Below are 26,860 nucleotides of genomic sequence, written 5' to 3'. Positions count from 1 at the left end.
AAAGTAAGGTAAAGATAGAGTAGGAGCTGAAAACTTGAATACCCAAAGAAGTTGGCAAATAATGTAAATGAATAAGGCAGTCCAGGTGGCAAGTGTACTTACCTGAGAGTCCCTGCTCCCCTTAGATTCAGTCATTCATTGCTGTATGGGATATGGACCCAGATTTTTGTGTAAAATCTTGTGTTTAAATGTTAGTAACCTATTTTTTCCCCAGTACATATATTGCAGGTGAAATTTGGCCAGCAGTTCATCAATTTGTAACTACTGTCTTTTAAAGAGGCTTCTTTTCAGTTATATCACAATTTTTGCAGTGTTATAGTCTAGGTAATTTTATACCCATAAACTCTCTAGGAGAAAAAAGAAAGAAAAGCCTTCCTCATATCTCCCATCTGATTTTCTAATACTACTTACTACACATGCATGCTTGCTAAGTGGCTTCAGTCCTGTCCAACTCTTTTTGAGACCCTGTGAACTGTAGCGCACCAGGCTCCTCTGTCGATGGGATTCTCCAGGCAAGAATACTGGAGTGAATTGCCATGCCCTTCTCCAGGGGATCTTCCCAACCCAGATTGAACCCATGTCTCTTACATCTACCTGCATTGGCAAGCAGGTTCTTTACCACTAGTGCCGCCTGGGAAGTCCACATCTTACTGGCTTCTCTGCAAAAGATTGAGGTTTATTTAGGGGGAATATGAGTTATGTATTTTATATGGTTTAGTTTAATTACCTGTGGCATTCTGTTTGTATTTCTATGCATTTTGAATTACATGTTTCTGCTTAGCTTAACCAGTTTATTTATAATGTATTAGTTATTGTTTATACTTTAGTATGGGATAGATGTACCCACCTTATATGTATATGATACCTTCTCTGTTGTTTAATGTTCTTGATGATAGCTGTTACTCCTGGAAGTAGTAATGTGATTTATTTTTAAGCCAGCTTATGTTTTTAAAAATTTTCTCTTCTTAAATAATTTTTCCAACTTTTTTATTGCAGTATTTTAAAAACAGAAAAATTGAGGAATAACAAAATGATTGCTCACATATGTACTACCTACAGTATTCATCTGTTAACATTTTGCTGTATTTTATGGCTAATTAATTGATGTACTTAACCATTTGAAAATGAGTTGCAGACATCATACTGTTTTACTGACATATACTTGAGCGTGCACCTGGAAATAAAAAATCCATAATCAGAAATGCCATCTTGTAAATTTGCATATGGGTGTGTATGTATTTTACCCACATGCGTATATGTTGTATATATTCTAGAAAGGTACTAGAGTGTACCCAGGAGATGCTCATGAATCTAAAAACAAAACCTCTTCTATTGATTATTTGTTACAAGAGAAGTGAAGGCTGCATTGGATCTGGGTCATAGCAGATAATGATCTGTGTTCTACAGTCCTTGGATGGCATCTATCCAGGTGCCTTCAAAAACATGAGTTTGCTTTCATAACAAGGTTCACAGGGATAGGGAGACTATCTGTACTGGTTGAGATGGGATTTTTCCTAAAAACTCAGCAGTGGTCACAGGATTGGAAAAGGTCAGTTTTCATTCCAATCCCAAAGAAAGGCAATGCCAAAAAGAATGCTCAAACTACAGCACAATTGGGCTCATCTCACACGCTAGTAAAGTAATGCTCAAAATTCTCCAAGCGAGGCTTCAGCAATACATGAACCGTGAACTTCCAGATGTTCAAGCTGGTTTTAGAAAAGGCAGAGGAACCAGAGATCAAGTTGCCAACATCCACTGGATCATGGAAAAAGCAAGAGAGTTCCAGAAAAACACCTATTTCTGCTTTATTGACTATGCCAAAGCCTTTGACTGTGTGGATCACAATAAACTATGGAAAATTCTGAGAGAGATGGGAATACCAGACCACCTGACCTGCCTCTATATGCAGGTCAGGAAGCAATGATTAGAACTGGACATGGAACAACAGACTGGTTCCAAATAGGAAAAGGAGTACGTCAAGGCTGTATATTGTCACCCACTTATTTAACTTATATGCAGAGTACATCATGGAAACACTGGGCTGGAGGAAGCACAAGCTGGAATCAAGATTGCCGGGAGAAATATCCAAAACCTCAGATACGCAGATGACACCACCCTTATGGCATGGTGAAGTGAAGAGGAACTAAAAAGCCTCTTGATGAAAATGAAAGAGGAGAGTGAAAAGTTGGCTTAAAGCTCAACATTCAGAAAACGAAGATCATGGCATCTGGTCCCATCACTTCATGGCAAATAGATGGGGAAACGGTGGAAACAGTGTCAGACTTCATTTTTGGGGGCTCCAAAATCACTGCAGATGGTGATTGCAGCCATGAAATTAAAAGACACTTACTCCTTGGAAGGAAAGTTATGACCAACCTAGATAGCATATTCAAAAGCAGAGACATTACTTTGCCAGCAAAGGTCCATCTGGTCAAGGCTGTGGTTTTTCCAGTGGTCATGTATGGATGTGAGAGTTGGAGTGTGAAGAAAGCTGCGCGTCGAAGAATTGATGCTTTTGAACTGTGGTGTTGAAGACTCTTGAGAGTCCCTTGGACTGCAAGGGGATCCAACCAGTCCATTCTGAAGGAGATCAGTCCTGGGTGTTCATTGGAAGGAATGATGCTAAAGCTGAAACTCCAGTACTTTGGCCACCTCATGCGAAGAGTTGACTCATTAGAAAAGACCCTGATGCTGGGAGAGATTGGGGGCAGGAGGAGAAGGGGATGACAGAGGATGAGGTGGCTGGATGGTGTCACCGAGTTGATGGACATGAGTTTGAGTGAACTCCGGGAGTTGGTGATGGACAGGGAGGCCTGGCGTGCTGCAATTCATGGGGTCGCAAAGAGTCAGACACGACTGAGCATCTGAACTGAATATGTACTCACAACCCATTTTAGTGAAAAAGTGCTTATGTTAACAGAGAAAACTGAAAGTCTTCACACTTGAGTAATCTTACCTGTAAAATTTTCAAATTTTTAATGATATGTCTCTTGTTTGGCAAGTTTTGACATATGAATATGAGTAATCCTACTCTGTTCTGCCTATCTACTCTCTGAAAAAGGGGTTTTGTAGCAATAAGTTTACTATTGGGAATTTTCCAGTTTCACTTTAAGGCTGTTAGGAAAGATGTCTCCATTTGTTTATGCTTTGTGCATTTCTTTGGAAGATTTCCAGTACTGTGATTGCATTCCTTTTCATTCTTCCTTTAAAATATTCTCCTTTATTGTAGGTATATGACTAAAGTTGAATGAGCAGAATCGTGACCAGCTAGGAGACTTTTCTGCAAGGAATGGAATTAGCTCATAGCTTATTGCTGAATGAAGAGGCATACAATCAACTGGGTGAAGTTCAGAAGGCAGAGTTTATTTTTGATTGGTTGAGATATTTGGAGAAGCTGTTGGTTGCAACCAGCAGGGTGAGTAAAACTGCAAAAACTGTTTTACAAGGTTTTGTTTTGTTTTGTTTTTTTAAGTGCCAGATAATGTTTAATTCCTTTGGTTTACTTTTCTAGTTCTGTCCAGCATAACCTAAATTAGCTTTCAAAGGTTAGACCTTAATAAGATTTTACAATGAACTAGTAGGTTTCTTCTGCTTAAAAGAACAGGAAGAAATTAACCAATATTTATAATATTACTTTAAAATATGTTAAAAACTAACTACAGAGCACGGTGTGTTAAATTTCATCATTGTTATCTTCTTACCTGTGTCCCTCCATATGGATGACGTCCTGGAACAGTATTGCACTAGATAATGTTATGGGAATTTCACTAAAAAAAAAACAGGTGTGAACTCTTGAAGGGGAATATGAGCTGAGGAGTCTTGAGTAAACATATTCTCTCTTAAAAGTGTATAAAATAGGTACTGCAGAGAAGAAAGCCAATCATTCATATCCTTCCCTACATTCAACAACTGTTAACATTTTGCCAAGTTTAGTTGATTTACAGAGCCATGCGCGTTGCTACTTTATTTCTAAATACTTTCCTATCTCCTAAAAATAAAGGTATTCCACAGAATAACAATACCTTACATAATGCAAAAATGTTGCAAAGACACTACTCATGGAGACATTTAGAATTTATAAATGACAAAGGTCCATAGCCTAAATTAACAAGTATTTTATTGTGAAAATTGAAGCCTCAGGAAGCATCTGAATACCATTACCACTGTGATAATATTCTGGTCTCCTTTTTTAGAGAGTAGGTAAGTAAAATTGAGTCACAGCATGGCATCTACATGCAGAAAATTCCACTTAACTTAGAAAAAGATCTAAGTAAATCAGGTAACCATTAAAAGGTCAGCTCTGGTGATAGGTTGTTCACTGATGCAGATATGTATCAGGCAGGGACTTAAGAACTAAGAAGCACTAGTTAAGATATAAATTTGTTCTACGTTTCAAACCTAAGAAGAAAGAAAAGCAATGGAACCCTTGTCTTTGTTGCCAGACTCCAGTATATTGTGGTCCAGAATTTATTCTCTGGAGATACCAGCAGTGCAGCAAACTACTCGCTTGTGAGGTGTAATAACTATGCCACCAACTTATTTGTAATATTTAGTTAAAATAATTTTTCATTTTTCTGGAGGCTTTTGGTTCTTAATTACGTGAAAGCAAAATCATATTAGAGAAGTACATGTAATTGCATTGATGAGAATCTTCTTTGTTCACTTCATTTGTAGAGTGATGTAAGGGAGAAGCAGAAGACTCTTGTGGAACAGCTCCTGTCTTTGCTAAACAGCTCCCCAGGGCCTCCTACTCGTAAACTCCTTGCTAAGAATCTAGCCCTTCTTTATAGTATTGGAGACACGTTCTCTGTTTATGAGACAATCGATAAATGTAATGATCTTATTCGAAGCAGAGATGATTCTCCAAGTTATCTTCCCACTAAACTGTAAGTTAATATTGAAACTGAATATAAGAAATCTTTGTTGTATCATATTTATAAAGAACTCAAACTTTGCTGTATAGTAGAAATTAGCACAACCTTGTTAATCAACTATATTTAGTAAAATAATTTTTTTAAAAGAACTAAACTACTTGATAATTATTATAAAAATGAATACAAATTGTTTTCCTCATTTTCTTAAAAATATGTAGCTTTTGAAAAGATCTAATATTTTCCCATTGAGAAACAGTTCTTTTAAAAAGTTTAGACATGTGAAGCTTAGATTTGGGAATCAAAACCATCTGATTAATATTTTAGCAGTTGAGTGTTTAAGGAACAAGTATGTTAAATTCTTCATGTTTTGGATGTTCTTTCAGTTTATTAGTTCTTAGTAGTGAAGATTAATAGTAAATATATAGAAAAATACTATTCTAAGATCCTAAAAGAACAACTAAGTTTCTTTCTCCATAGAACTCAGTTCATTTTATCACCTGTTGTTTAGAGAAGGCTATTTACGATGTATGGCTGCACAGTACTAATTTTATAGAAATTTTTTTATTTCTTTAATTTTTAGCTTAGGATAGAATATGCTTTTCCATAAAATTTTGAGACTTGATGAGAACACTGTTCTTTTTAAGACTGTCTTTGATTATCTAATATGTGAAGCTCAGTTCTATTAAAAAATTTGGGGGAATGGAATCTTTGGGCTGAGATTTAGATTAGTTGAAGACATATCTTTTTAACATTCTTATATTGAAAATGTAATCATTTGATACTCCAATGTCATTCCTTATGACTTAACAGTGGAGTAGATTCTGGGAAATTTATCCTTTAAAAATAAAATTAAGTGGTCATCTTTACATGTCCTAAGAGCCTTTTTTTCTTGTTTTTTTCATTCTTGACTGATTTCTAATTGAAATGTCATTTCAGCGCTGCTGTGGTGTGTTTGGGTTCCTTGTACAAGAAGTTGGGTAGAATATTAGGTAACACCTTTACTGATACAGTGGGGAATATTCTCAAAGCCATGAAGAGTGCAGAGGTAAATACAGATTTTACAGTTTCTTGAGCTAATAAAAGAGCCTTATCTATGATAAGCATACATAGTATATATGTAAATATATCCATAAATGACATATTTTTAGGTAGTGCACCTATCTACTTTGTATATTAAATCTTTATTAGAAAAACAATAATGCAGTAAAATTTTGTGTGTTCAGATAAATTCCAGTGGACACAAACTAAGGTGTTTCTGGCAGACCCATCCCTGCTCCTCCTTCTTGTTTCACCTTTTCCATCTCATGCTACTTACTAGTGCCAGAGCAAGTGCTTGCCACCAAAGGTTCAGATACACAGTGGGTAACGACCGGCTATGTGATGCATGGATTAGTATTCTCCCTGCATGAGCAGGGAGTAAGGAATAAAATCAGGGTAGGAAAGAGTGTGAAGGACATAAGCTTGACTAGAACCCGGATAACCTTTTAATCACCAGGGGTGAATATATTCTCAGCCTTAGCCTCACTGATTTGTTGGTATCATTTACCATTGTAAAACACCCTTTGTCTTTATTAGACTGCTAAGATATACTGCAATTTTTTGCCAGCTGAAGATTTACCAATCTCATTTTGAGATTCAAACATTTGTATGTTTGTATGTCAAAAATTTTAAATCTATGGTCCCTCATATTTAAGGATAACTCAGCACCTTTAAGTATTAAAAAAATCGCACTAGTTCTTATTCTTACATTACTTTGAAGAAGTGTAGAAAATTTGTAAAAATGCAGGCCTGTCACACACCTTCCTTTAACTATATCAGGATAAAATATGGGAAAATTCAAGTATAAAATATGCCAAATTTCAAGAAGAATGTAACTGATTCTAGAACTTTACAGAGAAGTGAAATCCATAATATAAAACTGGTGAGAAAATCAACTCAGCAGATTACTTCTTAGCAGTAGTAGCTTTCACAAAGATTGAAGAAGGTGATTAAGGAGGAGAAATTGTTAACATCCAGAAACATGGTTTCATTTAAAAGGACGTGTCTGTAAAAACTTTCTTTTACTGAAGTGTGTCCACTTTAAACTTTTTTTTCTCTTAGCTCCATTGATAAAGCTATACTTTTTAGGGCTCATGGTTAACAGAGAATTACTTTATAAGTCTCAGAAAATTTTAAGTTCTTGCTAAGTATTTTATTGCTCCTCCACTTTATAACATTTATGATTTAGCTGATTCATCAGTACCACAATGTTTTGGAGATATCAAAAGGGATTTCTACCTTTGATATACACCCATAGTGATAGACAGTGTTTGAAACTGGCAGTATTTGAAAAAAAAGTTAAGTTTCCCATTAGGACTCATTTTGTTATGTCTACCTGTAATTACTCACTATTATGCCCGTTTGAACAAAAATTAATAACATTACTATGAAAATGATATTGATGTTACCTTACATATAGTAGCCTTAACTTCCTGAAATATACAAACAGGTACTATTTTTTGAGTGTTTACTCTGTGCTAGGCACTATGGTGAATGATTTCCCCACAGGGGCTTATTTACTGGCTCTGTGGGATTCATCTTATCCTCGTTTTATTTTTATTTATTTTTGGCCATGTTATGTAGCATGTGGGATCTTAGTTCCCGGACCAGGGATTGAACCAGTGCCCCCTACAGTGGAAGCCCAGAGTCTTAACCACTGGCCCACCAGGGAAGTTCCTTATCCTCAATTTATAGTTGAAGAAATAAGTAAGAACAGTTTAAAGTCACATCGTTGCTAAGGTTCAGAGCCAGGATTCACACCCAGATCTTTTAAAATCTAAATCCAGACTTTAAACTTCTGAGTTAAAATACTCAGGCCAATAAATGATAAAAATATTCTGAACATTTACTGTGTGTCAGGCACTGTTCTAAGTAGTTCAGTTCAGTCACTCAGTCGTGTCCAACTCTTCGCGACCCCATGGACTGCAGTACCCCAGGCCTCCGTGTCCATCACCAACTCCTGGGCTTTACTCAAACTCATGTCCATTGAGTTGGTGATGCCATCCAGCCATCTCATCCTCTTGTCGTCCCCTTCTCCTCCTACCTTCAGTCTTTACCAGCGTCAGCGTCTTTTCAGATGAGTCAGTTCTTCGCATGAGGTGGCCAAAGTATTGGAGTTTCATCTTCAGCATCAGTCCTTCCAATGAATATTCAGGACTGGTTTCCTTTAGGATGGACTGGTTGGATCTCCTTGCAGTCCAAGGACTCTCAAGAGTCTTCTCCAACACCACAGAGTCTTCTCCAAAAGCATCAATTCTTCAGCGCTCAGCTTTCTTTATAGTCCAACTCTCACATTTATACATGACTACTGGAAAAACCATAGCTTTGACTAGATGGACCTTTGTTAGCAATGTAATGTCTTTGCTTTTTAATATGCTGTCTAGGTTGGTCATCTTTTCTTCCAAGGAGTAAGCATCTTTTAATTTCATGGCGGCAGTCACCACCTGCAGTAATGACATGTAGTAATTCGTTTGATCCTCACAACAACCATTTAACAGATAAAGAAACAGATTTGCCCAAAGACATGTAGCTAGTAGGTGGCAGACCATGCACTCTTACCATGTTACCTCATTTATAACAACCATTTATTGAATGCTTAACAACATGCAAGCTTTATGCCTGGTACTTCCATATAATTTCATTTAATCTGCATGTCAACCCTATGAAATTTGTATTGTACTGTAGTATAATATATATTAATACAAATAGCACTTTAAAATAGTAAACACTGGGAATTCCCTGGTGATCCATTGGTTAAGATCTGCCTAGCAGTGCAGGGGACTCAGGTTCGATCCCTGGTCCGGGAGCTAACATCCCATATGCTCCAGAATGGCTAAGCCCTTGTGCCTCAACTACTGAACCTGTGCCACAATTAGAGCATCCTCGCACCACAGTGAAAGATCTGCGTGCCATAACGAAGATCTGATGCACTCAAATACATAAGCTTTTTTTTTAAAGGAAGCATTAAAAAAATAGTAAACACTGTATAAAATAGAAATTATTCATGTTTTTTAATGTCAGAATAGGTTGATTAGTTTGTATAAAAATCCTACTATTTCTCTAGTATGTGAGATAAATTTCAATGCTCATGCTGTTTTTCACAGTGAGTTTTTATTCCTGATCCTTAAATTTTTTCCTCTTTGATAGTCACAAGGTCGTTATGAGATTATGTTGAGTCTGCAAAACATACTGAATGGACTGGGAGCTGCTGCTACCCCTTGCCACAGAGATGTTTATAAAGCTGCTAGATCTTGCTTAACAGATAGATCCATGGCTGTTCGTTGTGCTGCTGCAAAGGTAAAACAGTCTAATAAGCAGAATTTGTAAAAATTAATATAAAGACAACTTAATCAGTTAATCCCAGTGAAAACACTAGTAACCGCTACATGATCTCAGAGCTGCTACCTTGGTATTGAGGTGAGACTGTCTCATTTTAACATATGAGGAAACCAAGGCTGCAAGGCTTATGTGCATTTCCCAGGGTTCTTAAAGTAGTTAGCAGCACATTGTCAGAAGTGGGGAGGTCAAGCTGTCAGGCTCCTAAGTATTCCTTCCATTCCACTGTCCTTCCTCCCCATAGGTGTGTAAAATTTACCTGTAAGGTTTGTGTTGTTTGAAAGTGACCTTTGTTTTTATCATGCTTTCTTAACATAGTGGGTTAGACAGTGTTTATGTTGGAATTAGTCTCACAACTGCTCATAGCCAACAGATACTTTCTAAAGACATTTTTCATACCCCACTGAATTAGAAATGGGTCTTTGTGGACACATTGCTTTTATAGCCTAATTATTATGGCTTTTAGTAAGTATTCACTTGTCCCTGCAGTCATTATTTAGAGACTTTGGATTTGTGTATTCTTTTTGTCAGCTCTTGATAGGTTCTTCAACTTATGTATATCCGAGCCTGACGTTTATATTTTGTTTTTCATTAATTTCTTTTTTTCCCAATTGAATAGTGTCTCCTTGAACTTCAGAATGAGGCCATCTTTATGTGGAGTACAGACCTGGACAGTGTGGCCACACTATGTTTTAAATCCTTTGAAGGCTCCAATTATGATGTGCGGATTTCAGTTTCAAAACTACTAGGCACGGTGTTGGCTAAAGCCATAATTTCTAAACATCCAGGAGCAGGTAAATTTATGTAATTGTTTTCATAATGTCTTCCATAACTTTTTCCCTGTTGACTTAAACAAACATATGTAGCATTACTGGGACCCATTATTACTTCTGAAAAGAGGCAGAATATCATACAGATTTTAGTTTGGAAACATTCGAAGTCCTCAGAGTTCATATTAAAACAATTCAGGGAAAGTTTGAGGGAAAACTTAAAAGAACTCTTAAATAAATGTGCTTTGTTCAGTCGTTGCCTTCCTCTACACCATGGCCTTTTTGTGTGTGTGTGTGTAAGTTAATTGTGGAGTGTTACTCAGTAAGAAATGAGATCTGATTCTTGAGAATTTTTTTTTAAGCAGCGTGCATCTGATTACATACATTTGGTTTGCCATCTTCTAGACTGGTATAAGGGAGCAATGATGTAAATAATTCCAAACAACAGATACTTGAAATTTGCTATATTTGGACAGTTTGGATAAGTTGCCAGGGATTTACGGAATCTTTTAAAGTTACTTCTTGAGAACTTAAAGGTTCATACCTTCATTTCCCTTGCCCATTCATTGTCCCACTTTCCTAACTGACTATTTCATACCTTCATCTTCTCCTATATTACTTTCATTTGATGGCCTATCTTCCATAGGCTCCCCCTACTAAATCTACCACCTTCCAACATCTATCTGCATACGCTCCACTGTTATCAAGACTTTCCCCCTGTTACCAAGATGAATTATCTTCTGTTAAAGCTTTATGTTCAGTATGTATTAGAGCTCATCCGCTCACCTGCTTGAGGACATAGCTGTAGGAAGTCTCCCCTCTCCTACATCAACTTTTCCCTTTCCGTTGGTTCATTCCCTATAAAACATGCTTTTCTCCCCCCTCTCATCTTTATTTTATCTTTTTTTTCCCCCTCTCATCTTTAAAATAATTTTTTTTCCTTGTGTCTTCCCAGCCAACTAGAGCCCCATTTCTCATGCCTTTGCAGCAGAGTTCCTCAGAGGGGTTCTTGATACTCAGTTTTTAGTTTCTCTCTTCTTTGAAACACACTTCAGTTAAGATTTTTCCTCAGTTGTCTGTCAAAAACTTATTTTTGTTAAGGTCGTCAATGACCTCCATGTTCATCATTTATTCAGTAAATAAACAAGTATTTATTGAGGACTTATACCGGGCCATGAACTATTCTCAGCATGTAAGAGGTGTTATTGAACAGAACAGATTAAAAGCCCCTAACCTTTGCAGCTTCCATTCTAGTTTTTAGTCACACTGAGCCAGTGGGCAGTTCTCTGCTGTCTTACTTGACAGCAGCAGTCAGCTTTCAGCAACATGTAACTCAGTTGATCTTCTTCTCATCCTCTTTTCACTTGCCTTTTAGGGCCTCATACTGCCTTGGTTTTCTTTCCTCCTCTGTAGAAATTCCTTTTCAGCCTTTAATGATTTCCTTATCTTCTCAAAGAAGTCACCGATTAACCTAGTCCTTGATCTTCTCTTTATGTGGGCTCACTCTTGTGATCCCAGCCAGTCTCTAAGCTTAAATACCATCTGTGCATCAGGGGTTCCTGGATTTATGTCTTTAGCCCACACTTCTCTCCTGGACACTGAACTCTCATACATACCTGCCTGTTTGAAATCTCTGTATGAATGTCTATTTGATGTTTCGACTTGTCCCAAGTGAATGTTTGATTTCCCCTCCCCGATATGTACATGTATATTCCTGCTCTCCTTGCAGTTGCAATCTTGCTAATCTAAGTTGATGACAGCTGCATCCATGTAGGTATTCAAGCAGCAATTTGGAAAGTCACCTTGAATCATCTCTCTCACACTCAATACCTATTCTGCTTATCAATATTAAAACTATGTATATGTGGGGCTCCATGGAGAAGTGGCTTATATGGTTGGGGCAACGATGATCTGAGAATGAGCCTGGGACATCTTGTTATGCCAAAAACGTAAGAGACGTCCAATGGCCAGCTTTCTGAAGACACTTCATCTGGTCAAATCCAAGACAATATTAGAATTAATAATGATAGAAATCGATTATAACATGTTAAATAAAAAAGGAATCTATGAGTCCGTAATGAAAATAAGTAAATAAAGGAGAAGGGAAAGGTCTATTTTTACAGTGGAATGCCAACCAAAAAATTTAGAAGTAATGAATGTTAGATAATGACCTTTTGCAGTCATTATAGGAATAGTTCATGCAGGTAAGAGTCTTCAGTGCATTCTGAAATGGGTTAGAGTTTATTTATAGCGTCTTAAAGTATCACTACACAGGTGGCATAGTGATAATAAAGAGAAAAATGGTATTTTACAGTTGATGAGATTGACAGACACCGGTTTCGTGTATTTAAAGATAATACCACCAATATAGGGACAGACTGACATCAAACCTGACATTCTTTCTGATATTATGTATTGAGAAATCTTACAGCATTACTTACGCAGTTGAGAGCTTTTCTGTAACTACAACTAGCCATATATGTAGGCTTCAAAAATGAGTAAGTGATAAGGAAGATATGGAAGCTAGGAGAAGGGCACATAAGAATTTATTTTACTCTTTCAGCTTTTTTGTGATTTTGAAATATTTTCTAATAAAAAATTTAAAAACTATATAAGTATGTATGCCAAGACTCCTGTTGTAACTACCTTGATCTAGCCTGTTATAAGCTACCATCACCTCTTGGTTATACTACTAAATCCTGCTAACGTTTTGGTTTTTTCTGCTTCCACCTTTGCCCCTCTATAGTCTTCTCTCAGCACAGAAGCAAAGTGACAGATGCTGTTACTGCTTTGCTTGAGGGTCTCCACTGGCACCTCACTTTACTCACATCATCATTATAATAATTGACAAGGTCCTGTATCTTCTGCTCTTGCACCATCCTCACACCCTGGCCTGTCTCCTACCAGAGAACTCACTGCACAAAAAAGATATCTGCTCTACATTTTTGTGTGGCTTTTAATCACTGTCTGACATACTATTAATTGACACTTCATCATTTGTTATATTTATTCTTGTCTCTCTCCTAGAATTTATGATCTGTGAGGGCAGGGATTTTGTACTGTTCACTAATGTTTCTTTCCATGTACCAGTATCGATATTCATCTGTGTCATCTTTAGGCTGAGAAATTTATTTTTTGTTCATCTTGACTTGGATTCAGTTCAGTTCAGTCACTCAGTCGTGTCCGACTCTCTGTGACCCCATGAACCGCAGCACGCCAGGCCTCCCTGTCCATCACCAACTCCCAGAGTTTACCCAAACTCATGTCCATTGAGTCAGTGATGCCATCAAACCATCTCATCCTCTGATGTCCCCTTCTCCTCGCGCCCTCAATGTTTCCCAGCATCAGGGTCTTTTCATATGAGTCAGCTCTTCGCATGAGGTGGCCAAAGTACTGGAGTTTCAACTTCAGTATCAGTCCCTCCTATGAACACCCAGGACTGATCTCCTTTCGAATGGACTGGTTGGATCTTCTTGCAGTCCAAGGGGCTCTCAAGAGGCTTCTTCAACGCCCCAGTTCAAAAGCATCAATCCTTCTGTGCTCAGCTTTCTTTATAGTCCAACTCTCAAATCCATACATGACTACTGGAAAAACCATAGCCTTGACTAGACAGACCTTTGTTGACAAAATAATGTCTCTGCTTTTTAATATGCTGTCTAGGTTGGTCATAACTTGCCTTCCAAGGAGTAAGCATCTTTTCTTTTCGTGGCTGCAATCACCATATGCAGTGATTTCGGAGCCCCCCAAAGTAAAGTCAGCCACTGTTTCCACTGTTTCCCCATCTATTTGCCATGAAGTGATGGGACCGGATGCCATAATCTTAGTTTTCCAAATGCTGACTTGAATTAACATAAGTTTATTTTGCCACTGCCTATGACTTATGTTGATAATGAGGATCAGAGCTTGTGACCATCATTTTTTCAGAAGAATGAAAGGGTGAAAAAAAAAATTTTTTTTTTAAAGGAGATACTCACAGGGAGAAACTCAACTGTGTCAAACTGCAGACAAAGTTAAAACATTCTGCCTAGCTAGGCTCTTAATTATTGCAGCCTATCCTGGAATGTGAGGTCAAGTGGGCCTTAGAAAGCATCACTACGAACAAAGCTAGTGGAGGTGATGGAATTCCAGTAGAGCTATTTCAAATCCTGAAAGATAATGTTGTGAAAGTGCTGCATTCAATATGCCAGCAAATTTGGAAAACTCAGCAGTGGCCACAGGACTGGAAAAGGTCAGTTATCATTCCAATCCCAAAGAAAGGCAATGCCAAAGAATGCTCAAACTATTGCACAATTGCACTCATCTCACATGCTAGTAAAGTAATGCTCAAAATTCTCCAAGCCAGGCTTTAGCAATACGTGAACCGTGAACTTCCAGATGTTCAAGCTGGTTTTAGAAAAGGCAGAGGAACCAGACATCAGATTGCCAACATCTGCTGGATTGTGGGAAAAGCAAGAGAGTTCCAGAAAAACATCTATTTCTGCTTTATTGACTATGCCAAAGCCTTTGACTGTGGATCACAATAAACTGTGGAAGATTCTGAGAGAGATGGGAATACCAGACCACCTGACCTGCCTCTTGAGAAATCTGTGTGCAGGCCAGGAAGCAACAGTTAGAACTGGACATGGAACAACAGACTGGTTCCAAAGAGGAAAAGGAGTACGTCAAGGCTGTATCTTGTCACCCTGCTTATTTAACTTCTATGCAGAGTACATCATGAGAAATGCTGGACTGGAAGAAACACAAGCTGGAATCAAGATTGGTGGGAGAAACATCAATAACCTCAGATATGCAGATGACACCACCCTTATGGCAGAAAGTGAAGAGGAACTAAAGATCCTCTTGATGAAAGTGAAAGAGGAGAGTGAAAAAGTTGGCTTAAAGCTCCACATTCAGAAAACGAAGATGATGGCATCTGGTCCCATCACTTCATGGGAAATAGATGGGGAAACAGTGTCAGACTTAATTTTTTTTGGCTCCAAAATCACTGCAGATGGTGACTGCAGCCATGAAATTAAAAGATGCTTACTCCTTGGAAGAAAAGTTATGACCAACCTAGACAGCATATTCAAAAGCAGAGACATTACTTTGCTGACTAAGGTCCATCTAGTCAAGGCTATGTTTTTTCCAGTAGTCATGTATGGATGTGACAGTTGGACTGTTAAGAGGGCTGAGTGCCGAAGAATTGATGCTTTTGAACTGTGGTGTTGGAGAAGACTCTTGAGAGTCCCTTGGACTGCAAGGAGATCCAACCAGTCCATTCTAAAGGAGATCAGCCCTGGGATTTCTTTGGAAGGAATGATGCTAAAGCTGAAACTCCAGTATTTTGGCCACCTCACGCGAAGAGTTGACTCATTGGAAAAGACTTTGATGCTGGGAGGGATTGGGGGCAGGAGAAGAAGGGGATGACAGAGGATGAGATGGCTGGATGGCATCACGGACTCAATGGACGTGAGTCTGAGTGAACTCTGGGAGTTGGTGATGGACAGGGAGGCCTGGCGTATTGCGATTCATGGGGTCGCAGAGTCAGACACGACTGAGCGACTGAACTGAACTGAACTGGAGGATTGACTGAGAAGTTTTAGTAAATATTAGCTTTGATTTCTTTAGAGACTGAGGATGTAACAAAAGTTGTACTTGGAATTGATCATTTTTAAACAACATGATGTGGTGGTTGCTTTAAAGTTTCATTAAGAGTTATAGAGCACTTAGAAAGATAAAATTATGAATTTTGGCCTTTTTAGTATTTCAAAAGAATTTTCAAGGTGTTGTATAAGTGTTTTCTGTTTATTTATTTGACTGTGCCAGGTCTTAGTTGCGGCGTGTGGGATCCAGTTCCCTAACCAGGGATTGAACTTGGACCGCTGCACTGGGCACATGCAGTCTTAGCCACTGGACCACTGGAGAAGCCCCTATAGCATTTTCACTCTTGGAGAACTAGGGCAGTTTATTTATGTTTCCCCTTGTTTTAGAAGACCGTTAGCCTTTTAACTTGAGGGCAAGAGAGCAGTAGGTCATAATCTCAAAGTGGCATAGACTTTAAGATGTCATTGACATGGTGCATCAGAGTCCATTATGATTTGGCCTCTTAACACGTTTGTGACTTTATGTGTTACTGTGTGTAATGTCCTGTAAATTCTGCCTTTTGTTTTATTTTTAGTTTTATTTTCTTTTCTGTTAACGTGCTGTTCAAGATTATGCATTAAAATTTAGTCTGTAAAACAAAATTACATGTTTTGTTTTGTTCTTTGTTATAGCAGCCTCACGTCAGAGCATTCGCAGAGTATCACTGGAGGAAGTTCTGGAATTACTAGGAACAGGGTTTCTACGTGGGAGTTCAGGATTTCTTCGAGCCAGTGGAGATATGCTGAAAGGAACCAGTTCAGTCAGTAGGGATGTTCGAGTTGGAGTTACTCAGGTTAGAATCACAAACCAGTATCTAAATCTAATTCTCAGTTGCCCGTGATGAAAGTTTTAGTATCTGACTCCAGGCAGAAGTGATACTGTGCTAGGTCACCACTTACGCTCTCATGTTTATAAATAGATGTGGTGAGGCCAAATAAATACTTTATAAAAAAGCTAGATTATAAGTAAGAGAAGCCTGTTTATACAAAGCCAGCGAAATAGGCTATTGCAATGTATTTTCAGTTCGTAATAATGGGAGACTTGTTTATTTCCTTTGAATCGTAAACACTTTTTTGTTTGTTTCCAGGCCTTGGGCTTCCATGTGTCTTGTGTTTTCACATGTTTTCCATTGTGTTTTTGTATGCTTATAGAGTTCAGATTTAAGCTGTTAGGTACATGATATTCAGCGTGGGCAATATTATATTTCTATCTAATATGGTTTCTACTTCTAAGTAAAGATTACAGAATTGTAATTTCTTTAAAGGCTTAAATTCTTGGTCCTAAATAAAACTTAAAAAGCTAAACCTTGGGAAAAGGGTCTTTGAATAAGAGAATATAGAGGTCTTTGGATTCTTTCTTTGAATTTTCTTATTTTCTAAATGCCATTGTGGTTCAAAGCAAACACACACATATATGTTTTTTTAATTCACATATAATCCTCATCGTTTTATACTGTATGATAGAGTTCATGAAAATATAATGTCCCAGCATAACTGTAAACTGTTTTTGAAAAACAGATTACATGAGATAACTACTCTCTGTATCTCTAGAGTAAGGCAAACCATTAACATTCATGAAGATAAAGAATATTGATTCATCACTATAAACTTTCTTTTCTGTTTTCTAGAACTGAACTCTCTTAGAGTTATGGTATTAGACCATAGTTAATTCTTACATTGTGTTTATTTGTTTGATTTGGGTTTTCTTCTTCAGAAGGTTAAAGAGCTTGAATACTTTGTTCAGAAAAGTCACAGGCAAGTTTTACTGATTAGCTAGCTACACTGGCTGTCCTGAAACCTTGCAAGTCTGACCAAAATAAAACACAGGCAGCATAAATGAAATCTCAGTTGAAAGACTAGGTACTTCAATTTTGGCTTAACAAGCAAAAAATTGTACAATATTTGTATAGCTAAAGTGGCTACATAAATGAGGAAAAACTAAAAAATATTAATAAATTCTGCATATTTCATGGAAGATAAGACATTAATATAGAATTGAAATTATTTCATTTTGAAGATAAAACTCATTTCTATTTTTTAGGCTTACGTGGTATTTATTTCAACACTAGGAGGAGCATGGCTAGAGAAAAATTTTGCTGCCTTTCTTTCTCATATCGTAAGCCTGGTTTCACAGTCACACCCTAAGGCCACCCAAACTCAGATTGATGCTGTCTGCAGTCGCCGTTGTGTTTCATTTATCCTTCGAGCTACTGTTGGAGGCCTTCTTGGAGAAAAGGCTCAAATTGCTGCTGCTAAGGATATTTGCCAGGCTATCTGGAAGTTAAAGAAAGTTATGGGTATGGATCTCCTAAGACAGTCTGTTTTAAAACAGTGCTAAAGAAATTGTGCCTTTGGAAAAGCTGGACTGGTATATAATTATGTTAATACAAAAGAAGCTACTTTTATAATACAGGTCAGTTTTTTCAGAGTAGAGCAGTCTATGATAGATGAGACATAAATTATCTAACTTGATAAGAACTATTATATAGATGTCCTGATCTTAGAGGATGGTGGGTAATAGTTCCTTAGAATTCAGAGTCTCTCTATACAAGTTAAGATACATTCTCTTTAAAACAGTTAGTTCATCTCAGTTCTTCTACTGTCCAAAGTCCACTCTGCTTATGGAGTTCTCCCTTTCAGGGCCACTTGCTAGAAGAATGATAAGGCATCTATAATCAGCTTGCTTGAACTAAATTGGTTATATTAGTTCAGTTCTTTCTCTGTAGATGCAAGTCCCATTTTAGTATTTTAGTTACTGCCTCAAGGATTTAATATATATCAAGTGGAGGTATTTTTTACCTTTATATGTTTCTACTCCTAATACTTACTGCCTGTAATACATTTTAATAAAACAGCGATGCCTAGTTAATTTTCCTATTTCTATCAGATGCTGTAATGAGTGATGGTAATTTGGAAACCCGGCTTGGCTCTGCAGATGTAGCTGCCAGCCAGCATATGCTGGTGTGTGCTTTACAAGAACTTGGAAATCTCATACACAGTCTCGGCACCACAGCTGCACCTTTGTTACAGGATTCCAGTGCAGGTATCTGTTGTTTGTGACTAGTCTGAATACTTTGTTTTCACTTTTCCTTTTAGACAACTTTTCTCTAAGAAAGAAAAGCTCCTTCATATCGCTCATTTATTATAGATTTATTAGGGTCATTTTACAAGATATATATAATCAAGATTATATAAAATATGTATATATTTGATTTTTTTTTTCCTTTTAGCTTTTGTAGCTAAAGGTTGTTCTCTAGGTCTCTTCCTTACTCTAACCCCCTTTCTGGAGATATTTAAGATAACGTGGAAAAATGGAGAAGTAATCCTGAACTTATATCTTTCATCTGCAGTGAAAGTATTAGTTTGTATATGGTACATGTAATTTACCTCCTCAAAGGTCTTCTAAGCATTCTCTTTTCTTTCTCTTTGAAAATTATTGAGAGATAATTCACATACTATAAAATTCACTGGTTTAAAGTACACAGTTCAGTGGTTTTGGCGTACTCACAAAGTGGTACAAACCCCACCACTGTCTAATTCCAGAATGTTTTCATCACCCCAAGAAGTCCTAAATGACCCATTAGCAGTCATTTTGCATTTCCTCTCCTTCAGCCCTGATAACCACTAATCTATTTTCTGTCTCTGGATTTGTCTGTTCTGGACGAGACTTAATATAAATAGAATCATATAGCATGAGGCCTTTTGTGACAGGCTTCTGTTATGTAATTACTATTAAAATTATCTTTAATGGCTTTTGTCCTTGGACTGTGATACACAATTCCTGCTGCCTAGAGCTTACATTATATTTGGTTTGTATGCAATTTATTGTAGGGCATATGTTGGTTAGGTAGCAGTCAACATGAACTGTTACACGTTATGATGAAGGTATATGTTGAATTGTAGCAGTACAGACTTTCTCCTTCCTGGTGGTAGCATTTGCATTTCATTGTCTTCATAGTGGTTTAGTAGCCTTCTGGGACCTAGTGAAGCCTTGATTTTGTTCAGCATTTTGTTCTCAGGTAAGAGCAATATGGTGGATAGGGAGAATACTAATTACATAGATAAATATGCCAGAAAGGACTTAAAAGGAAGCTGACCTAAGATGTGACATTTCTTCTCAACATGTTTTTGTTATTAATTTCTAGTACCACATTAATGATCTCAGATCAAGTAAGCAGAACATTGGCTTATTTAGGAAATAAAACTTTCCTTTGTCTACTGACTTAATTTAAGCCAATTTTCATGTGATATATTAGTAGAAGTAATTCTTAGGTACAAAAAATTATAATTATGTATCACTTAATTTTTAAAATTCTGACTGGCTTTTGATAAAGATAATATATATTAAATCCATGTGGCCACTTACTCTTTTTGCTCTTTGATGACAACTTTATTTCTGTAGCTGAGTCATTGTTTGTTTATTCCATCCTTGCAGGCATCCTTGACAATGTCATTTCAGTTACTGTTCATCCTAGCATTTCCGTTCGACTAGCAGCCGCATGGTGTCTGCACTGCATTGCTGTGGCACTGCCTTCCTACCTGACGCCACTCTTAGATCGTTGCCTCGAAAGGCTTACTGTGCTTAAGTCTTCACCCGAAGCAGTGACTGGCTTTAGTTTTGCTGTGGCAGCTCTGCTTGGAGCAGTGAAACATTGTCCTCTAGGAATTCCTCATGGAAAGGGCAAGGTAACGATTTCATTCTTCACGTATGATAGTGACATTTCAAGCATTTCCTAAAAGCCATCATTGTCTTCCTGTGTGTCACCCAGGAAGAGCCATTCAAGACAGGTTTCTGAGCTATCAGCTATGCTACTACTTAGTGTTAAGTATCATTAATGTAATAACTGTGAAAAATGAAGGGATAGTTAAAAATATCATATCCACACTTAAACAGGAGTTGGTTTTAGTGCCTTTTGTTAGAAATACCTCCAGTTAGTAAGATACTTTGTTCCTGAAGGCTTTTTTCTTTTTTGGGGGGGTTATATATTCAGCTCTGCCATTCCCTTCTCCAGGGTATCTTCCCGATGAAGGGATCAAACCTGGGTCTCCCTTATTGCAGGCAGATTCTTTACCATCTCAGCCACCAGAGAAACCCATATGTATCCTATAAGCATACATTATCCATAAATGTGAAATATCCTATTTCTCCCTTCTTTTGTTTTAAAACACTATTTCTTAGACTTTTAAAATATAATATTTTAAATTAATCCCACTATGCTGTGAAACTGCTTCATTGTGAAATTATTGAATACTTTTAACTATGGTTATGTAGTATACTACCTCTGGAAAGACTATTATCAGCCTCAGTAGTGTGCAGAACTTTAAAGTGTGTTTCCTGTAATCAAATTTTCTTTAAAGTAAAAGTCAATTTAAATTTTAGGCAGCTTGAACAGTTGTACAATGTTTTCATGTAAACTCTACAAAGAATTACAGGGTTGCTGTGTACAGAATTAGGGTTGCTGTGTACAGTCTAATATACCAGTGTTTATCCTGGGAACCTGACGTTTTCTTTGTTTCCTTTATGACATTGTCCTATGGTATAGTGTATGTGAATGATTATCTTTTATCATGTACTTTTATTACGTGTAAGAATTAATTTTTCAAGAGATTGTTTTTATTAGTTGCTATCATTTGTCATTACCTATAAACTGATATACTTGTTTTTACCATTTTCTTCTATACATCAATAGATTATTATGGCGTTAGCAGAGGATTTGCTGTGTTCCGCTGCTCAGAACAGTCGCCTTTCAGCTCAGCGCACACAGGCCGGATGGCTGTTGATTGCTGCGCTGATGACTTTAGGTAACAGTTTTGTGGAGGGCTTATAAAACTACAAACTACGTGGTGTTTTCTGAATATAAATATTCTGATGTATGATTTGATAAGACTAACTTAAAGTTGGATATATACCAGAATTTAAATATTCATATAAAAATTTTTCTCCTAGCAGTCACCGTAAGAAACCATATACTTCTTTTATCTAATTCTCAGAATGTTTTCAGATGTCTTTATTTGAAATTCTCTTTAAGACCAGTTTATGAGCCTTAGTTAGGATAAGCCAATTTGATCAGCTTTCACACTTAACTCTGGTTTTTCCAAAAATCATTCATATCTATCCTCACGAAAAAAATTTTTCCACAATTTAAAGATAGGCAAGAGAACATATGATAGCCCATGAATCCAGTTCTGTAATTGTTCTGAGAATCAGTGACACTAATAAGGTGATTACATTGATGAGGATAGGGTATATTTAAATTATATTTATTTAAAAATTAGTAATTATTTTATGATCATGACTATTATATTTACATCCAATAACTTTAAAACTCAGTTTATGACTTTATTAAAACTATACTCTAATTTTCTTTTTATACTTGTTTGGTTTAGTTTTAAGATATAAAACTTGATGGGTTTGACCAGCAAACCATTTTGACACTTCTGAAGTAATTTGATCTAAAAGGAGCTCAGTTAAAATAAGCAATCGTAAATGAAGAGCCACTTTAAGTAATGTTTTTGAGGTGATTAAAAAGACTTACTGGACGACATCAGAGTTCAGCAAATCTGGCTTGCTGCCTATTTCATACAGCCCATTAGCTAAGAATGGTTTTTATGTTTTTCACAGTTTGAAAACAAAAATAGAGTGTTTTGTGATACATGAGAAATACATGAAAGTCAGTTTTCAGTGTGCATAAATAAACTTTTTGTTAAATACAACCACCATTGTTAGTTTACATATTGTTTCTAATGTTCAGGCCCTGCAGTGGCAGAATTGAGTAACTGCAGCAGAGATGGTACGGCTTTCAAAGCCAAAACTGTTTACTCTCTGGGCCTTAATAGAAATGCTTGTTTGGCCCCTGGCATAGACAATGGTTTCACAATGTGATGGGAATAATGTGGTCAAGCTTTTATTTACTTCTGTCTAGGTGTTTCCTGCCTGCCATATTGATTGTTCTTGGTTAATTAAAAAAGAAAATAAACTACTTAATAAGTATAATGTTTTAATGAACAAAAGCTTTCAAAACAGGGTAATCCCATTGGAAGAAGACTACAAGAGAGCCTTTATATAAGGGATTAGGGCATCCAGTTTTGTGCATATTCATATTCAACATACCAAAAGGATAAAAAAATTAATGTTTTTTAATTGTTTTCTTGGGCTTTTAAAAAAAATACATTATTCTTTCACTTTATTATCTGTTTTTAGAGTGTGTTGCTGTCCTAATTTCAAAGATGAGTGAGATTTTGCTTTTAGGTATCATTATAAACTCACAGATTGTTATATATTTATGTGTTTCAATCCATTGCAGTCATTATTCCTTTGATCCTCAAATTGTCTTTGGGAGCCCCTGCTAGTTGGTTCCTGTGTCCTTTTTTTTTTTAATTTTTGGTTGCACTGGGTCTTTGTTGCTGTGCGAGGGCTTTCTCTACTTGCAGCAGGTGGGGGCTACTCTCTAGTTGTGGTACATGGGCTTCTCATCACAGCGGCTTCTCTTATTGCAGAACACAGGTTCTAGGTGCATGGGCTTCGGTGGTTGCAGCATGTGAGCCCAGTAGTTGTGGGTCACAGGCCTTAGAGCATGCGGGCTTCAGTGGTTGTGGTGCACAGGCACAGTAATTCTTCCATGACACGCGCAGTCTTCCCCGACCAGGGACCGAATCCATGCCCCCTGAATTTGCAGGCGGATTCTTATCCACTGTACCACCTGGGAAGGTCCCCTGTGTCCTTTTAACATGAACGTAGTGTTCTTTTGACAACAGCTTTATTTTTGACATGACAAGATGTCTCAGCTTTGACATCACAGTTTCTGCTTCAGCTTACAACCAGTTGTTTCTCCAAGGAGCTCTGATTATATTTGGTGGAGTGGAATTTAGGTGACAGTCTGTATATTGTCACCCTGCTTATTTAACTTCTATGCAGAGTACATCATGAGAAACGCTGGGCTGGAGGAAGCATAAGCTGGAATCAAGACTGCCGGGAGAAATATCAATAACCTCAGATATGCAGATGACACCACCCTTATGGCAGAAAGTGAAGAGGAACTAAAAAGCCTCTTGATGAAAGTGAAAGAGGAGAGTGAAAAAGTTGGCTTAAAGCTCAATATTCAGAAAACGAAGATCATGGCATCTGGTCCCATCACTTCATGGGAAATAGATGGAGAAACAGTGGAAATGGTGGCTGACTTTATTTTTGGGGGGCTCCAGAGTCACTGCAGACGGTGATTGCAGCCATGTAAAAGATGCTTACTCTTTGGAAGTAAAGCTATGACCAACCTAGACAGCATATTAAAAAGCAGAGACATTACTTCGTCAACAAAGGTCTATAAAAGATGCTTACTCCTTGGAAGTAAAGTTATGACCAACCTAGACAATATATTAAAAAGCAGAGACATTACTTCGTCAACAAAGGTCCGCCTAGTCAAGGCTATGGTTTTTCCAGTGGTCATGTATGGATGTGAGAGTTGGACTATGAAGAAAGCTAAGCACCAAAGAATTGATGCTTTTGAACTGTGGTGTTGGAGAAGACTCCTGAGATTCCCTTGGACTGCAAGGAGATCAATCCTGGGTGTTCATTGGTAGGACTGATTTTGAAGCTGAAACTCCAGTACTTTGGCCACCTGATGTGAAGAGCTGACTGATTTGAAAAGACCCTGATGCTGGGAGGGATTGGGGGCAGGAGGAGAAGGGGATGGCAGAGGATGAGATGGCTGGATGGCATCACCGACTCAATGGACATGAGTTTGGGTAGACTCCAGGAGTTGGTGATGGACAGGGAGGCCTGGCGTGCTGTGGTTCTTGGGGTCGCAAACAGTCAGACACGACTGAGCGACTGAACTGAGTGCTTTATTGATTTTTGCCTGGCAGTTTTAACACCTCTTATGCATTTTCAGCATTTCCTTCACCATTTATAGTTTTCATTGTCATTTTTAATATATTCACTGTTCTGAAGAACCTAAACTCAGGTAGACCACATTTAAATTTATTTCTCAAATGTGAACATTTTTAACCCCTTTCGCTGCACTTTTCAGTTTCTCTGATGCCATATTAGTATCTTTGATTCAATTGCAGGCATCTACATGTGTGTTTGGTTTTTGTTTGATCCAGTGTTATTCTTGGTGTGAATAAACTTACTCTTGTTTAACTTTGTAATTACTATAAACTCACATTTGTTAACTTACTTTACATACACTTCTGAAATAAATTATCCTCATACCTCTCTGAAAAGTGATGCTACTTTTCTTCACTGTTGAGTTAGTGAGATATCTTAAGGGCAGATACTATGAAACTTTTTGTTAACTGTGGATATTCCCAGTGACAGCATACCTGCTTTGTTTTTTGGTGTGTGACTAAATTTTGCATTCAGAATTTTCTCTGTTCCCACAGCCCACTGTATATGAGTGTGCCTGTGTGCACAGTCACAGAAACCTTTAAAGTCACCTATTCCTAATTGCCTTACTCCAGTTTCCTTATTTTATCCCAGTCCTAGGATGTTTTTAGTACTACTTCCTCAAAGAAAGTAATAAGCAAGGAGTGAATATGGCTTCTTTTACTGTATTCAGTTTATAAATATTGCTCTGAAATCTTTAAAAAAAAAAATTTGCCTTTGGATTTAATCATGTCTGATTTTTGACCTGGAGCAAGTTGCTGTCAAAAGTTAGAATTAGGGTACTTCCCTGATGCTCTAGTGGTTAAGACTCTGAGCTCCTAGTGCAGGTGGCCCTGGGATCGATCCTTCGTCAGGGATCTGGATCCCACATGCCACAACTAAGACCTAACACAGCCAAATAAATATTTTTTTAAAAGAATTACTCTCAGGATGCAGTGCTATTTGTTACCAAAACAGTAGTACTTTGCATTTATGCAGGCACATTAGTTTTTTAGGCTTAATTTAAAGTGCACATGTTGTTTGGCTCAGGACAAATCTTTGGAGATAAACAGTGCAGGTTGGTCTAGCTTCATTTTACAGTTCAAAGAAATTTTGAGGCATAAAGAGGTCACAGCAGTAGTAGAAGAGCAGACCCCAGAGCCCAGACTTTGCTGTCACTTCCTTGTTTTTCCTCTCTCTACTCCAGTGCCTTCAGATAGTCAGTGATCCAGTAGTACATTTGTTGGAACTAGAGGGACGAAGTAATCCAGCAGTAGTGGATTCAAATATGTTTCTTTTAAAAGGGAAGGGTTTTAAAGAGGAACCACTTCGGGTTCTTGTACAAACGACAAGTTGAATAAATTGCAGGTCCTGCGTTTGTCAGTCACCACCTTGCGCGAGTACTGCTCTTATGGAGGTGTGTCTTCCCAGTGTCTCCTAAAGACCTAGAAACAGAAAAGAGCCGAGGAGACTCCTTCACATGGCAGGTAACCTTGGAAGGACGCGCTGGTGCTCTCTGTGGTAGGTTGAGTTTAGTCTTTCTCTCCCTTTCCTCTGGCTTTTTCCATCTTTTAACTTCACGTGTATGTTTTAACTTGAGGGGGAGAATCTGCTTCTGGTGATTTTTGTTATTGAAATAATTGATTTGTTGGCAATTATTGTAACAGAAGTATGATGTAAAAAAACAAATTTAAGCATTCTTCTCTTTGGGATATTTTATTATAATATGATCTACCTGAGAAATGTCAAGATTGCTTTGTGTTAAGTGGGCATTCATTTCCCTTTTCAGAAAAACTAGGGTTGAAGTTAGTTAATATTGACTAAGTATGGTTTCTATTTAGCTTTTTATATATGTGAACGTTGTACCCTTCTACAACACACAGACCATTAAAAATAGTATCCACATTGAAAATTTGAGCTAAGGAAAAGACATGGAAGCACAGACTTTTTTCTGAAGCACATTTTCTTAAAAAACATCTTTTTTAAGAGTAAAAATGACATGAATAAACAAAACCAAAATCAGTGCTTCCTTGAATCTGAGTCTAAATTTTAAATATTCATTTTTTTCTATATATGTGATAACTCCTAATGAAAACTTGTATGTTTCAGGTAACATCTGTAAAACCTAACATGCCGACTTAAATTCGGCCAGGTTCCTCAGAACTAGTGTAGAATTGGTAGACTTGAAGGTCTACTTTGAGTTTAAGGTCTGAGTAAAACCCCAAGAAAGCAACATTTTGTTGATTTGGTTTTTGGTCTCCTTTAGTAATTCTAGGAAGTTTGATTTGTTTTTCTGTTTTTTCAGTTTCACTAGAAGTAGAAGCCACTAGGTTCCTTTTTTTACTAGAGTTTCAAGAATTT

The 26,860-nt window shown here is 37.4% G+C and overlaps 1 protein-coding gene across 4 annotated transcripts in view; it reads left to right on the top strand.

Annotated features, from left to right (window-relative positions):
- Positions 1-26,860, top strand: part of HEATR5A (HEAT repeat containing 5A) — a 96,173-nt gene that overhangs the window by 11,762 nt on the left and 57,551 nt on the right. For all 4 annotated transcript variants that reach the window (XM_052659446.1, XM_052659445.1, XM_052659443.1 and 1 more), the window contains 11 exons: positions 3,230-3,415; positions 4,675-4,886; positions 5,811-5,919; positions 9,060-9,209; positions 9,868-10,042; positions 16,273-16,433; positions 17,681-17,936; positions 18,527-18,682; positions 20,075-20,325; positions 21,330-21,441; positions 25,868-26,020. In XM_052659446.1, the coding sequence (XP_052515406.1) occupies positions 3,290-3,415; positions 4,675-4,886; positions 5,811-5,919; positions 9,060-9,209; positions 9,868-10,042; positions 16,273-16,433; positions 17,681-17,936; positions 18,527-18,682; positions 20,075-20,325; positions 21,330-21,441; positions 25,868-26,020 (1,861 nt within the window). In that variant the 5' untranslated portion in view covers positions 3,230-3,289. The remainder of the gene's footprint in view (positions 1-3,229; positions 3,416-4,674; positions 4,887-5,810; positions 5,920-9,059; positions 9,210-9,867; positions 10,043-16,272; positions 16,434-17,680; positions 17,937-18,526; positions 18,683-20,074; positions 20,326-21,329; positions 21,442-25,867; positions 26,021-26,860) is intronic.

This window comes from Budorcas taxicolor, chromosome 21 (genome assembly GCF_023091745.1).
Source record: "Budorcas taxicolor isolate Tak-1 chromosome 21, Takin1.1, whole genome shotgun sequence".
NCBI classification, from domain to species: Eukaryota; Metazoa; Chordata; class Mammalia; order Artiodactyla; family Bovidae; genus Budorcas; species Budorcas taxicolor.
This window is presented reverse-complemented; position numbering and strand designations above follow the sequence as displayed.